We start from the raw sequence: 12,122 nt of genomic DNA on the forward strand, positions 1-12,122 counted from the left end.
GCAAAGAACATGCTAAGGTTGATCTATGAGACATTTGTGTAGTGGAAATGCTAAGTCACAGCTTGAAGCAGTGATTGAGCACCTGGTGGGAAGGCAGGGCCAACCCAGGGGAGCTCAGGTGCATGCAGTGTGAGTGACCAGGAGTGGAGCCAGGATCCACCCCTTCCCAGATCTCATTTAAGGGTTGGCAGGGGAGGTAAGAGCATCTCACTGGAGATGGGTGCCTACCTGAGGCTTTCCAAGGGGAGCAGTATGTAGCAACTTTTTTCCTTTGTTTCTGTATCCATGGCTGCTACACTTGGGCTTATCCTCGCTTGCTGCAGCCTGGGACTCTGCTACCCCACTATTGTTGCTCTGTTTTCCATTGTTACAGCATTACAATTTGTCAAATGCCGATGTGTCCCTTGCTGTTGCTTACCTAAGATGGCTTTTGCTGAAGGACATCTGCTCTGGAGTGCAGTGTTACCTGATTTTTACGTGTCCACAACTCATTTACTGTAGCTCTTTGGAACCGGAATCAAGAGTCCCCAGTTGTACTTTACAAAACTTAGGCAGCATCTACAGTGTATTTAAGCTTCGATACAAGGTGTCAGTGCACGTCTAGCTGAGGAGAGATGTGGATTGGAAACTTTCCTTTGGGTGTGAAGTAAAAGCAAACTGTGCTAACTAAAGGATGAGAACAACTATTTTGAGTTAATTTAATTAGCTTGTTAGAGAAGGATGACCGGTAACTGTGGAGTGGTGGAGGCTGTTTACAAGAAATGACAAGGTCATTAGTGTATAAACACTTTGTTTTGAACTTTTGGATATTTTTCCTCTAACACCAACTTCCTTCTGGAGTTGTCACCACTTTGTTGAGTTTTCTTGAGTGAGTAAGATGTTTCTGGTGGCCAAAGGAGAATAAACTTTCTCCTCTGTACTTAATAGATATTCAACTTTAAATTTTGGTGCCTTTTTTTTGTTTGTTTGAATTAATACACTTATACAACAAAAGCACAAACTGCTGCAGGGGAAATTCCTAGCATCATACTGTGGTATGTTTGGGGGCAGGAGTGCGATGTGTGTTCAGTGTTTGTTTTCCTGCATTACAATTTCTAATATAAACTTCTTTAAACACTTGCAGGGAATGGGACTTGTAATTGCCCAGGCTTTATCGGAATACAACAGGTAAAGCATAAGCATCTCTTGTTTTCAAATGCATGCTAGTTGCATTCCATTTCAAGAAACTTTTTAGAGTTACCTTATTTGTCCTTTAATAGTTCTGATGCAGCTGGAGAGGCAGGGGATAGTTTTATGCTTGGAGATACTTCTGCTCAGTTGTTGTCATTGCAAGTGTAGATTCATCTGTACCAGCTGTGCAGATGTGTGTCAGGAGAGATCTTGCTGTAGGGGAGGATTTCTATTGTGTGTTTTTACTGTTGTGGATTTTACCTCTGTATGAACTTTGTGTAAAATCTTATGGCTCAATTGGAAAAGCTAAATGATTTTCTGGATACTTCTCTTATTTAACTGAAACCTGATCTACAAACAGATCTATCCAGGGCTGTTGACATGTCACATCAGAGTTGATGAGGAGATCTGTGTTCTTGCAAGCATTGGACAGCGGTAACTCCTGAGAAAAAAAGCCAGTAAGCCAGCCAACAGGAGGGATAGTATGTTCCCAATGTCAGTTTAATAAGTAACAATACAAAATATCTAAGTTTTCCTAAGGAGAAAGCTCTTCAGAAAATTTGGCAATACATAGCAGTTTTACTTGAGTAACCCTAAGTTTTCTGGGGGGCAGAAGAATTCTAAAAGTATCCAGGAATATATTCTATTTCTGTTTGAATATCCACTGTTACAGATATACCCACAAGATGATGTGAGTCAACAAACTGTATAAATATATTTAACATAGTGGGCTTTTTGTTTTACACTCACTCACCTTCCTTTATTCTGACAAAACTTGTCTTAGGCTGTGATCTGTTTGCTTATCTTACTAGAATTCCAGGAAGGTTAAAGAGTTGTTATCTTTGCATGATGCAGGAAGTGTAATTGGATTCCTTTATGAAAGAGAGTAAATGGCCCTGTGAGCTTTGCTTCCCCATTTCAGTGCCTCATGAACACATGAGGTTAAATTTGAGGTGCCCAAAATATTTGTTGATGACTTGTTCCAAGTCCAGTCCTAGTCAAGGGCCTCCTGTGGCTCATGACTGCTGTTGTGTTTCTGGATCATGTCTATGTGCATGATAGGTCTGATGTTTGCTTATGTTGTCATGTTTACTAGACTGTTCCAGAACATCTTCGTGCTTTCTAATTTGCCCTGGAAGTAAGACAAGTAGGAATGGACAGCTGTCAGTAGGGCAGTTCATTGAACCACCTTGCAACCTGTCATCTTCTGGAGAGAGGAATATGGGATCTGGCAGGATTGGGTCATGAACTAGTCTAATGGTCTTTGTGGGTTCTCCTGGCCATGGTGATCAAGTGTGGTTTACTCTGTAGCTGATGATAATTGAAATGAAAGTACCCTGTAGTTACAGGCTGTGTTCATATGGTTCATAGTATACTGTGTGGTTAGTTCAAGATGAAATATACCCATAGTGTTAGTTCAGACTGAATGTATCCTGTATTAATGGCACAGGCATTGTTCAGAGTCATATCTTTCAGCACTGTCACTTTATCTTTAAGCATTTCACAGGTATTTTAATACCCTCTGCTTCTCTTTTTCTGGGTTCTTAAAAAGGAATTTTCAATGTTGGAACTTTCTCCCACCTGCATCCTGATCAGATGAAGCTCTATTGTGGGGATTTAGAGAAGATAACTGCAGTTACCTTTCTAAACTTGAAGCTTTATCCTGATTCTTTTTTGTTCAGGCAGTACAAAGATAAAGAAGAGGAGCACCAGAGTGGTTTCTTCTCAGCCCTGACTAATATGGTAAGCAAGGATATGATGTTGTTCTGTTCTTAAAACAGGGACTTCCTGGAAGTTCAGCAGGTGGGTGAGAGTTTCCAGAAACTCGGTTTGGAATGCATTTCTGTAGGAGGGATGGACTGATATGATCTAAACCAAATACAGCTAAGTATACAAGTAACTGTATTCTGAGGAGCATATTGCTGTCTGGATGGGAAAGTGGATTAAAAAATGAGGGTAGTTTGGTGTTGACAGTTATCTGTCAGGAGTGATGTGGGTAAAACTGCTACTGCTTTGGGGTACACCGACAGGAAGCAATCCCTGTTGTTGTCTCACAGAACCACAGACTAATCAGGGCTGGGATTTAAAATATGCAATGTTTTTTTTTTCTGTGACTTGACAGATTAAGCATTGGTCAGTTACAGAAGAAAAAAACGGGGTTTGTATATGGTCATCCTGTTCTGTCCTTTGAGAAGCTTTCCCAGTTGTATTTCTTTGGTTTTGGGAAGTAAGTTGCATTTATGCTGTGGATGAGAGCACATCTCCTAGAGTACTTCTGATTTAGTTAAATCCGCGTCTTCTCTCTTGTTCAATGGCTTTCAAAAATTCCTCCTCTGCAATACTTTTTCTCTCCATAGGTGGGCAGCATGTTCATAGCAGATGCTGATGAGAAGATATCAGTCCAGTAAGTGTACAGATATGATTTCCACAGTGAGTGACAACTGAGTGCTCTGATCAACGTGATCTCCCCCATCATGGGGAATTAACTGTGTTAATGTAACAAAACAAATAAAAGGGGCAAGTGATAAATACGAGGGTGTGTTGTGTCTGTAGAGACCTCTACCTTGAAAAGAAAGGGCTTTAATAAGGAAAACATTGCTTGGGAGTGAGCAGCAAGGGAGACGTTCTGCAGGAGGAGAGCAGCAGCTGTAGTTGAAATCCAAAAATAGATGTTTTTGTGGACTGATCAGTACTACTAATAATGAAACAAAAGTGGATTGCAGGGGCAGAGTTTAAAATGATTGGGAAGAAAATATTCTTTCAGAAGCTTTGCTCTCAGGATTCTCATCTGGAGTTAGCCCTTAATTAACTGTGCTCTTGTCTGTGTCCTCTCCACAGAACTAATGAAGCAATACTTCTGGCCCTCTATGAAGCTGTCCACTTAAACCGGAACTTCATTACAGTTCTGGCACAAGTGAGTTTCTGTACTATGTTTGCCTTTCCCTTACTAGTAGATGCCTTTTGAAATTAAAGAGTCAGAAATTGAATTGGTGAAAAGAGAAGTTGTTTTCTCTCTTCTATTTTTTTTTCCCTCTGGGTGCTTGTCACAGATGTAGATGGATGCAAAAGATGAAAAGCAAACCAGGGACTGGGTTTATTTTAATTTTAGGAAAATGCTTCCTGCCTTGCCAGAAAGTGCTCAAAGTTTTGAGGGAACAGCTCATGCAAGGAGCCACTTTTCCCTCTGGGTGGAAGGGCTGATTGGAGTTCTTTCAATTTTTTTGTAGTACTGCCATAAGAGAGGGTGCAGTGAGTTGACTGTAGCAGTAAGAGTGCTGCAGCTATTGGAGCAATTCATACCCATGATAAATTAGAGATGAGGGAAAGAAGCTTATCCAGCTCCAAGCTGGATGAGTTGTTCTGTCTGGATATGCACATACTACATGTTGTTTGTGCAGGTATCCTTCATTTAGGAACTAATCAGTGACTGCTGTCAGAATAGAGCACTGCTTGTGCTTTTTATGGTGAAGAAGCAGAGCTATGGTGACCTTCTGAGTAGCAGTGGGCTGCTCTGTACCTCTGAACACAGGCCTCTGGATGCTTTTTTTAATCAGCATATGAGTTTTCAAAGACTGTCACCATGGGGAAGAGATACTGAGTCTGTCTGATCTGATGATTGTGTTGTGGCTGGCTGGAGGAATGGCTTGATGAGTTTGGGAAGGCATTACATTTTAGTATGGTAATTTGGGTTTTTGCAAGAACTGCTAGTAATCTGTGAAGAAAATGACATTAGAACAGTTAAGGCCTTTTCCCAGCTACTTCAGCTCATCAGAGGGCAGCAATACGTGCAGAAGAGCTTTAAGGTAAGGCTTGTAGAGCCCTGGAACAAGCTGCCCAGAGAGGCTGTGGAATGTCCTTCTGTGGAAATATTCAAGACCCATTTGGATGATGCTTACCTTTGTGGCCTATTGTAGGAAACCCGCCTTTGGCAGGGGGTTTGGACTCAGTAATCTCTTAAGATCCCTTCCAACCTCTGAGTTGCTGTGTAATACACCACTAGCTAGGCACGTGGCACGATGGAGGGAGTGGGCCTCTGGGGAGCTCCTGGCAGTGGTGTTGGTATCAGAAGACTGACAGGCAGATCTATGGCCTCTGAAAAAAGCTTCTGTTCTGGGGGTGGTTAATTTGCTTAAGTTCCCTGCTTTTTGCAGGTTGTTCATCCCAACTGCTTCTGGTTGCGTAGTACCAGTTCAGGCCTTCGTGGCCAAAGTATCCCTGAGGGAGGAGAGAGTAAGAGAAGAATGGGAAAATAAGCTGGCATAAGATCTTTCATTAATAATGAAAAAATGGGTTAGTTATTTGTGAAAGTGGTAGCTGAAACAGCCACTTGTTTAGTGGACTTGATTGAAGTTTGGTTCTAATGTTATTCTTGGGTGAATTGTCTGTTATCCTTCATTTAAGAAAGGTCAGGGTAGGGCATGCTGTCTTTTGGGAAACTTCATGAAAACTGATGAAAGCTCTTATTTGTGTCCCTTGCTGGGACAGGGACTGTGTGAATGACTGCCTGCTCCTGTGAGCGTGCATGAAGAGGGCTGAAGTATACCTGTGATGATGCCTGAGGTGTTAATTGTTTTTGTTTACCAGCTTGTTGGTCCTCAGTTTTTGCTGCTAGGTGGCACTATTATCTCTTAACTGACAGTTAATGTTTGGGAAGAGTAAGGTAAACACCATAGCAAAATCTGAAAGCAAACTTGTTTTATGTAAGATTTTTCAATGAAAAATTGCATTTTAAATTTTCAATTAGTATATGTAATAATTTAAAATTGTCCTTAACTTGTGTTTAGTGTATATCCGTGTTTCCCATAAAAACCACATATTTACAGTTGCTCATAATATGAGATATTCAGGGACAGGGTGGAGGCTGTCCACTTGTGAAGAAAGAACTAACATCAAACCAGTACTTCTATTTCCCTTTCCTTTTTCAAACTGTGATGATATATTAAGGCGGATGATACATTTATGTAAAACTTGCCCTATGAAATGGACACTCTGCTTGGCAGACTGACTTAAAATAGCATGGCAGATTGCCTACCATCTCACCAGTCTGGATAGAGCTGGAAGCTTGCTGAAAGTAAAGTCAAAGCAGTAATTAGACAGGCAACTATTAGCAAAGATGAAATGGGCTGAATAACTGACTGATGGAAGCAGAGATCAATAATGGTAGTGTTCTTTGTTATGCACTTTTTCTCCAGTGTCTGAGTTTTACAGGGAGAGAGGGAAGAAATAAATAACCATAATCTTTGAATATGAGCAGGTGGAGGGCAAGGAGGCAGAAGAATTCTCTTTTAGAAAGAGAAATAAAAGGATTGTAAAGGAAGACTTCAGGTGCTCACCCTTGGGTTAGCTTTGGGGTGATCAGAAGCTATAAACAGTGTAGGCTTCTGTGTGCCTTTTTCTCATCTGTGCTGGAGAAAGGTATGTTGTTTGTCTGTTGGGGACTGCTACTGCTTTTTGATATGTTGTATGTTTTGCTGAGTAAATAAATCAATTTACAGTTTAATTGTAAATGTCCATGGCTGTAAAGTGTAGAATTCCTCTTCTGAGGAGGGGGTTGAAGTTTCCTGAGATTTTAGTGAAGTTGTCTGTGTGTGAGTGTACAAGTAGTGACCTGTATGAGTTCCTCACAGGGAAGCTATTAACCTGTGTATATTTGGGATTTATGCTTTCTGTTAGAGCCATCCTGAAATGGGGCTGATGACAACACCAACAAGTCCTACCCCAACAACACCTGTCACTCCGCTTGGAACCACCCCACCTTCTTCGGATGGTAAGAAATGTAATGATCTCCTGGGGATGAACAATTAACAAATAGCTGGCAAAGCACTTTCTCAAGACAGCAGCTAATGAGGTCTGTCTGGAGCAGATGTAACCTGGTGTTCTCTTCCTGGGGAGATCTGCCCTACTGAACATGAGCAAGAAATGTTATTTGACATGAATTTAAGTGTTTGAAAGATGTTTATTGTAGTTCCTCTTTTGCCTTGTGCATTTCTTAATGAAGCTGTGTGGATATTCCTTCTGAAAACAGTGTTGTCCCAGTATCTGTGAAGGCACACCCCACCTGTTAGTTATTCTTTGTAGGCTTTTGCTTTTGAGTATTTCTAGCATCAAGTTCCCTGCCTGGGATTATTCCTTATTGGAGGAGATTTTACAGAGAATCCCCGTGGATTCCTGCTTGCCATTAAGGCAGTTGTCCCCAGCTTTGAATTAACTGGGATTAGAATCCAACCTGGGAGTTGAGATATTCCTCCCTCTCGTAGTCTTTTGTCTCCTAGGATTTGTAAATGACTGCTTGTGCTGAGATCTTTCTTCTAAGTGAGGTTATGTGCCCAAATAAATGTTCTTTAAAAATAATTGAAAATAAAACCCTTTTTGCTTATCATGGATAGATATAGTCCATTTTAAGGAAAGAAATCAAACAGCTGTTGCCACCTACTTTAATGGCATAGATCTGAAGTAAGAATTCAGTGAAAGAAGAGAATTGCTTTGAATAGAGCACAATTTGGGAATGTTTTAGGGAATGAGCAGCCTGGGTTACTTAGTTATCAAATGACCTGAATAGCTGATATATCCTAGTTAAAGATGATCCTCCTTGTGGATGGATTCTGTCTGGTTACCATGGATATCAAAAGCTTCAGTTAAAAAGCTCCCTATGTCTCAAGTCTCCCTGTGTTACACATTTTGTGTAGCATAAAATGTAGAGGGACGGGCATTTTGTGGGCTTGTGTTCAACGTGTTCGTTGCAAATGTGTCCACGCCCACACTATTATACAACTGAAAGCATTTATGCTTAACCATATCTACAGCTCGTTCATATTATTCTTTTTTTTTAATTTTATTTACCAAAAATCAAAAGCAAAACAAAAACTCCATCCTGCTTTCAGTAGAGGCATTGATGTTAAGAAGCCTGAGGCTTTCTTCTGCATGTGAGGTTACCAAGTTTAAGGATGGGAATTGATCTTAGCGTGCAGGAATTACACCAGGAAGCATTCTCTATTTGTATTTGCTGTCACCTTGCTGATCCCTGCTCTGTGATTATTATTATTTTTGTTTTTTGTTGACCTTGGCTTAGTTATGTTTGAGTTCTTTAGTATTGCTGTTATTTTAAAGGTATGTCAGAATTTTCCTCATTTTCGCATGTCTTGCAACTCAGCTTTTAAACTCGCCTTTGGCTGAGAGTAAGAAAGAAGCATTTTGACATAGGAATGAAAAGATTGCTTTCTTCTTTTACATGCATTTGAAAAAAATAAAAGCTCAGATGAATTATTTTCAAGTTTCAGTAATGTGTGGAATTTCATCTATGGTTTTCAGATACTTTATAATGCTGACTAGGATTAAAAATGGGTTCATATTCTGGTTTGAAATGTCTATGGTTGTTAGCCTTTAATGTGAATTAGAGCCTTTGAAAGTTTCAGAATATTTGGGTAAATAATGCAATGTCTGTACCGTGAATGAGGGTAGGCAGTGATGAGATTTTCAGAGTGATTTCCTCTTTTCTTTAAATGAGACTTTTTCTACAAAGTGTTAATCCATAATATGTAAATGAGGGGTGCCTGTCACCATAGTTATCTAAATGTCAGTTTGCTTACTGTTGTTAAATATTCATTCATTGCATTCATTGTAACAGCTCTGGAAGGACATGCTGCAGATATAAATACTTTTTTCCCAATCTTTTAGTTGATTCTTTGAGCTATTCTTAACATTGGAGGTTAAAGAGTTTCCAGTGTCATTGCCTGGACTTTGCCAGCAAACTGCGTGTGCTAGCAACGTGTTGTGGCACCATTTCAGGACTGAATGGACTAAAACAGCTAGTGCTTGCGGGTGTGCATCCCTTAGAAGCTAAAAGCCACATTGTTATTTCTTTGATGTGATTTGAACAACAAGGTTACATTGATCTATTTAGCCTGTTGTTTCCAAGGGCTACAATTTTGTATTCAAGGGGATTGTGTAATCCTGAGCTCCTTGAGAACCTTTATTTACTGTACAGCGGGTCTCAGTGCTCAGTTCTAAGACTCCTATGTTTTACTGTTGGTTCATTCCCTGTGTCCTTTAGTTCCAGGGGTAACTAACCTTATTTACCTCATTCCAGGGTTACAAGGTTTACAGCTTGAATTATAGAAGGCACTGTTAAATCAAACCCTTGTCTCTAAGTTGTATATAACTTGTATATAACACATATAGCTTGTACAGTTATATATGGGGCCTAATTAAGTATTGGTGAGAATATCTTGAGATCCTTAGGTTAGGAAAATGGATGAGTGCTAAAATAGCAGACTGATCTCCTGAAGTGGGTAGAGTAGGACAGAGAAGGATATCACTTCGCAGGGCACCCCATCCTACCCTTAGAGCAGGATAAATGATCTTTGGACTAATACCACTCTTCAAAACAAAATCTTTGCTGAGCAGTCATGTTAGCAGGATGAGGAACTCAGGTGACTCTATAGATAAGTTGATTCTGTCCCAGACTTATCCAGTCTGTGACTTTGTTATGTGTACTTCTGTTTTGTGTTTGTGGAGGGTAAGCGTGTCTTATCTGTTTTGTTCCAGTTATAAGCTCTGCGGAGCTGCCTTTGGATGCTGATGTACAAACTAGCAACTTGCTGATAACCTTCTTGAAGTACAGCTCCATTGTGATGCAGGACACAAAAGGTAAGTAAATTCTGTTGATATAGCAAGCAGTGTTTCTTGAAATGGGGAAGGCATAGGAACACATCTCCAGAATTAGAAGCCAACTGCAGTCCTTTTAAATGACTGAAGGTTCCACCTTCTGAGAAAATGAAACAATTTCTTATTGCAAGATAACAGTTATATAAGACTAGGAGAGACTGAATACAAGCAGAAGAGAAGTCAACTATGGGAAGAATGTAATAATAATACCTAATAACCAAGCTCTTTCCTGTGCAGGAGTTGTGAGCATGTCTGATTTCAAACCTTCCCTCAGAGAGGAGAAACTGTGCTGGATAGCTATATTTCAAAGTACGTTTAGTCTGACACATGAGGCAAAGCTCAGCATTAGAAGGAAATATTGCCTTTGTCCTTTGGTACTTGGTGGTCAAACAGACAACTCTTTAATTATAAATGTGGCAGCAGCGATCTTTGCTGTACTGGCAATAATGTGCTTGATGAGATGCATTTCCATACTGTGGCTCTTGTTTCTTCTGATGACTTTGGAGTGGGATTCATTTCATTTTGCTGGAGTTGAAGCTTGCTGATGTTCATGTACCCAAGGGTCCTCTTGTGCCCAGTGGTTGGGGGGTAGGACCATAGTGTGAACAAAACAAGTGATCTTTTTTTCTGCATTTCAGCCCATTGCCAACTTAACACTGCTGTAACATAACAGTTAAGACATACCAGCTGAACAAAAGTAGGGAGATGGCTGAAGAGCTATGATGCATTGATTATTGAATGTGATGAACATTTGTAAAAGAAGAACATGCTGTGTAGGAGAATTTTCCTGTGCAAAAATTTGCTGGAAAGTTGTTTCTGGCACTCTTGTTCTTGTTCAATATGCAAGCTACTTGAGGAAAAGGCAAATAATTAAAATTGGGACTAAAAAGTACTTTCTGGCAGTATTTAGCATGTTCTTCAGAACCAAGGCAGAATCAGGTCTACCTGTATCTTTTCTGAGAGCTGTTGCTTACAGGTTGAATAAGGTACTGCTAGAGGAGCATAATTTTTAGACTACCTGTTCAAGTGTTTAACTACCCTTATTATGAGAAAGCTTCACGTGCATCCTAAGTTCTTTAGTGTGATTTAAATTACTATTTATCTTCCCCAGGACAGATGTTGAGAATGGATTTCTTTTTTCTCTGTGACATCTGTTATGTATTTGAAGTCTGCTTTCATGTTGCTTCTCGCTTTTGTCTTTAAACAACCTCAATCTTTGCTCAGTAATTTTTTATAGATTGTACACATGACGAGGGTGTTACCAGCTCTCTAATAATTCTCATTTGCTTATTTCAGGGCTTCTCTTGCTGATCCAAGTCTGTAGAACAATTTGACATTTTTAAATTTAACTGCTGCACTTTCATTGTAGTATGGGAAATATGCATTTTGTCCTCATGAACCGCTAGACTAGATTAGCTTCAGGTGGAACGAGATCTTGATAGAGGGAGTTCTGTGATAAGCAAGCTATCACAGTAAAGATGAGTGTATTCCAGTATGAGACAGGACTTGATGCTCCTTTCTTTCCCTTGGTGCTGGCATGTAAAACAACTGAACTTTGTGTGGCTGATGGACAATCTCCTTGCCTCTGTGATGGATGGCAGTTTGTATCAATAGTTCTACTGATCAATCATACAAAGAAGTGTGCCTTCCAAACTGCTGCCTTTTAATTCTAGCAAGGATATATTGGGTTCTGCCTAACTTTCTTTTCTTGTGTAGGAGAGATCATTTGACAACAGTAGGGTAACGAGGGGAGGAAAAAAATACACAGAACTTTTCTCTTTGTCTTGAGACAGATGAGAACACAGAGAGGAGACTGGTTTGTTACACTTCCAGGACTAGGCAGTTGTTCCAGTCCTATCCCAAAGAGCATAATTTAATAGACAGCATTCTGCTAGATCCTCCTCTCTGTTTCTCTCTTGTGCCAGTCAGAGGCAGCTGCCTTGGGAGAAACAAAAGCACTGTGTTGTGGGTTTTTTTTCCCCATCTGTAAAATAGGGTTCATACTGATACATCTCCCTGTGGGAAGTGGTCTGCTTTGTTCCTTTAATGAAGAGTGCTGTGAAGGTATAGAGCATCTGTGCATGTAACTGCCTGCATAGATGCCCCATAACAGCTGAAAATGGCAAGATCTTCACAACGTGTTGGCTGAAGGCAGAGTACTTAGTGCTTTCAGGAGCCTTTACAGCACAATCCCCAGAGAGAGGTGTTAGCAGCACCTACAGAAATGTACAGTGAAGCCTTACAGTAGGAAAATAATAAGGCTCTGGTGTATCACAGTTTCTTGAAGC

The 12,122-nt window shown here is 40.2% G+C and overlaps 1 protein-coding gene across 3 annotated transcripts in view; it reads left to right on the forward strand.

Moving 5' to 3' along the window:
* Positions 1-12,122, forward strand: part of ARMH3 (armadillo like helical domain containing 3) — a 107,835-nt gene that overhangs the window by 15,223 nt on the left and 80,490 nt on the right. For all 3 annotated transcript variants that reach the window (XM_065746550.1, XM_065746551.1, XM_065746552.1), the window contains 6 exons: positions 1,124-1,167; positions 2,853-2,913; positions 3,528-3,574; positions 4,009-4,084; positions 6,844-6,937; positions 9,715-9,816. In XM_065746550.1, coding sequence (XP_065602622.1) covers positions 1,124-1,167; positions 2,853-2,913; positions 3,528-3,574; positions 4,009-4,084; positions 6,844-6,937; positions 9,715-9,816 — 424 coding nt within the window. The remainder of the gene's footprint in view (positions 1-1,123; positions 1,168-2,852; positions 2,914-3,527; positions 3,575-4,008; positions 4,085-6,843; positions 6,938-9,714; positions 9,817-12,122) is intronic.

Source organism: Cyrtonyx montezumae, unplaced genomic scaffold (genome assembly GCF_038088225.1).
Source record: "Cyrtonyx montezumae isolate F1298 unplaced genomic scaffold, pur_monq_1.0 scaffold_4, whole genome shotgun sequence".
NCBI classification, from domain to species: Eukaryota; Metazoa; Chordata; class Aves; order Galliformes; family Odontophoridae; genus Cyrtonyx; species Cyrtonyx montezumae.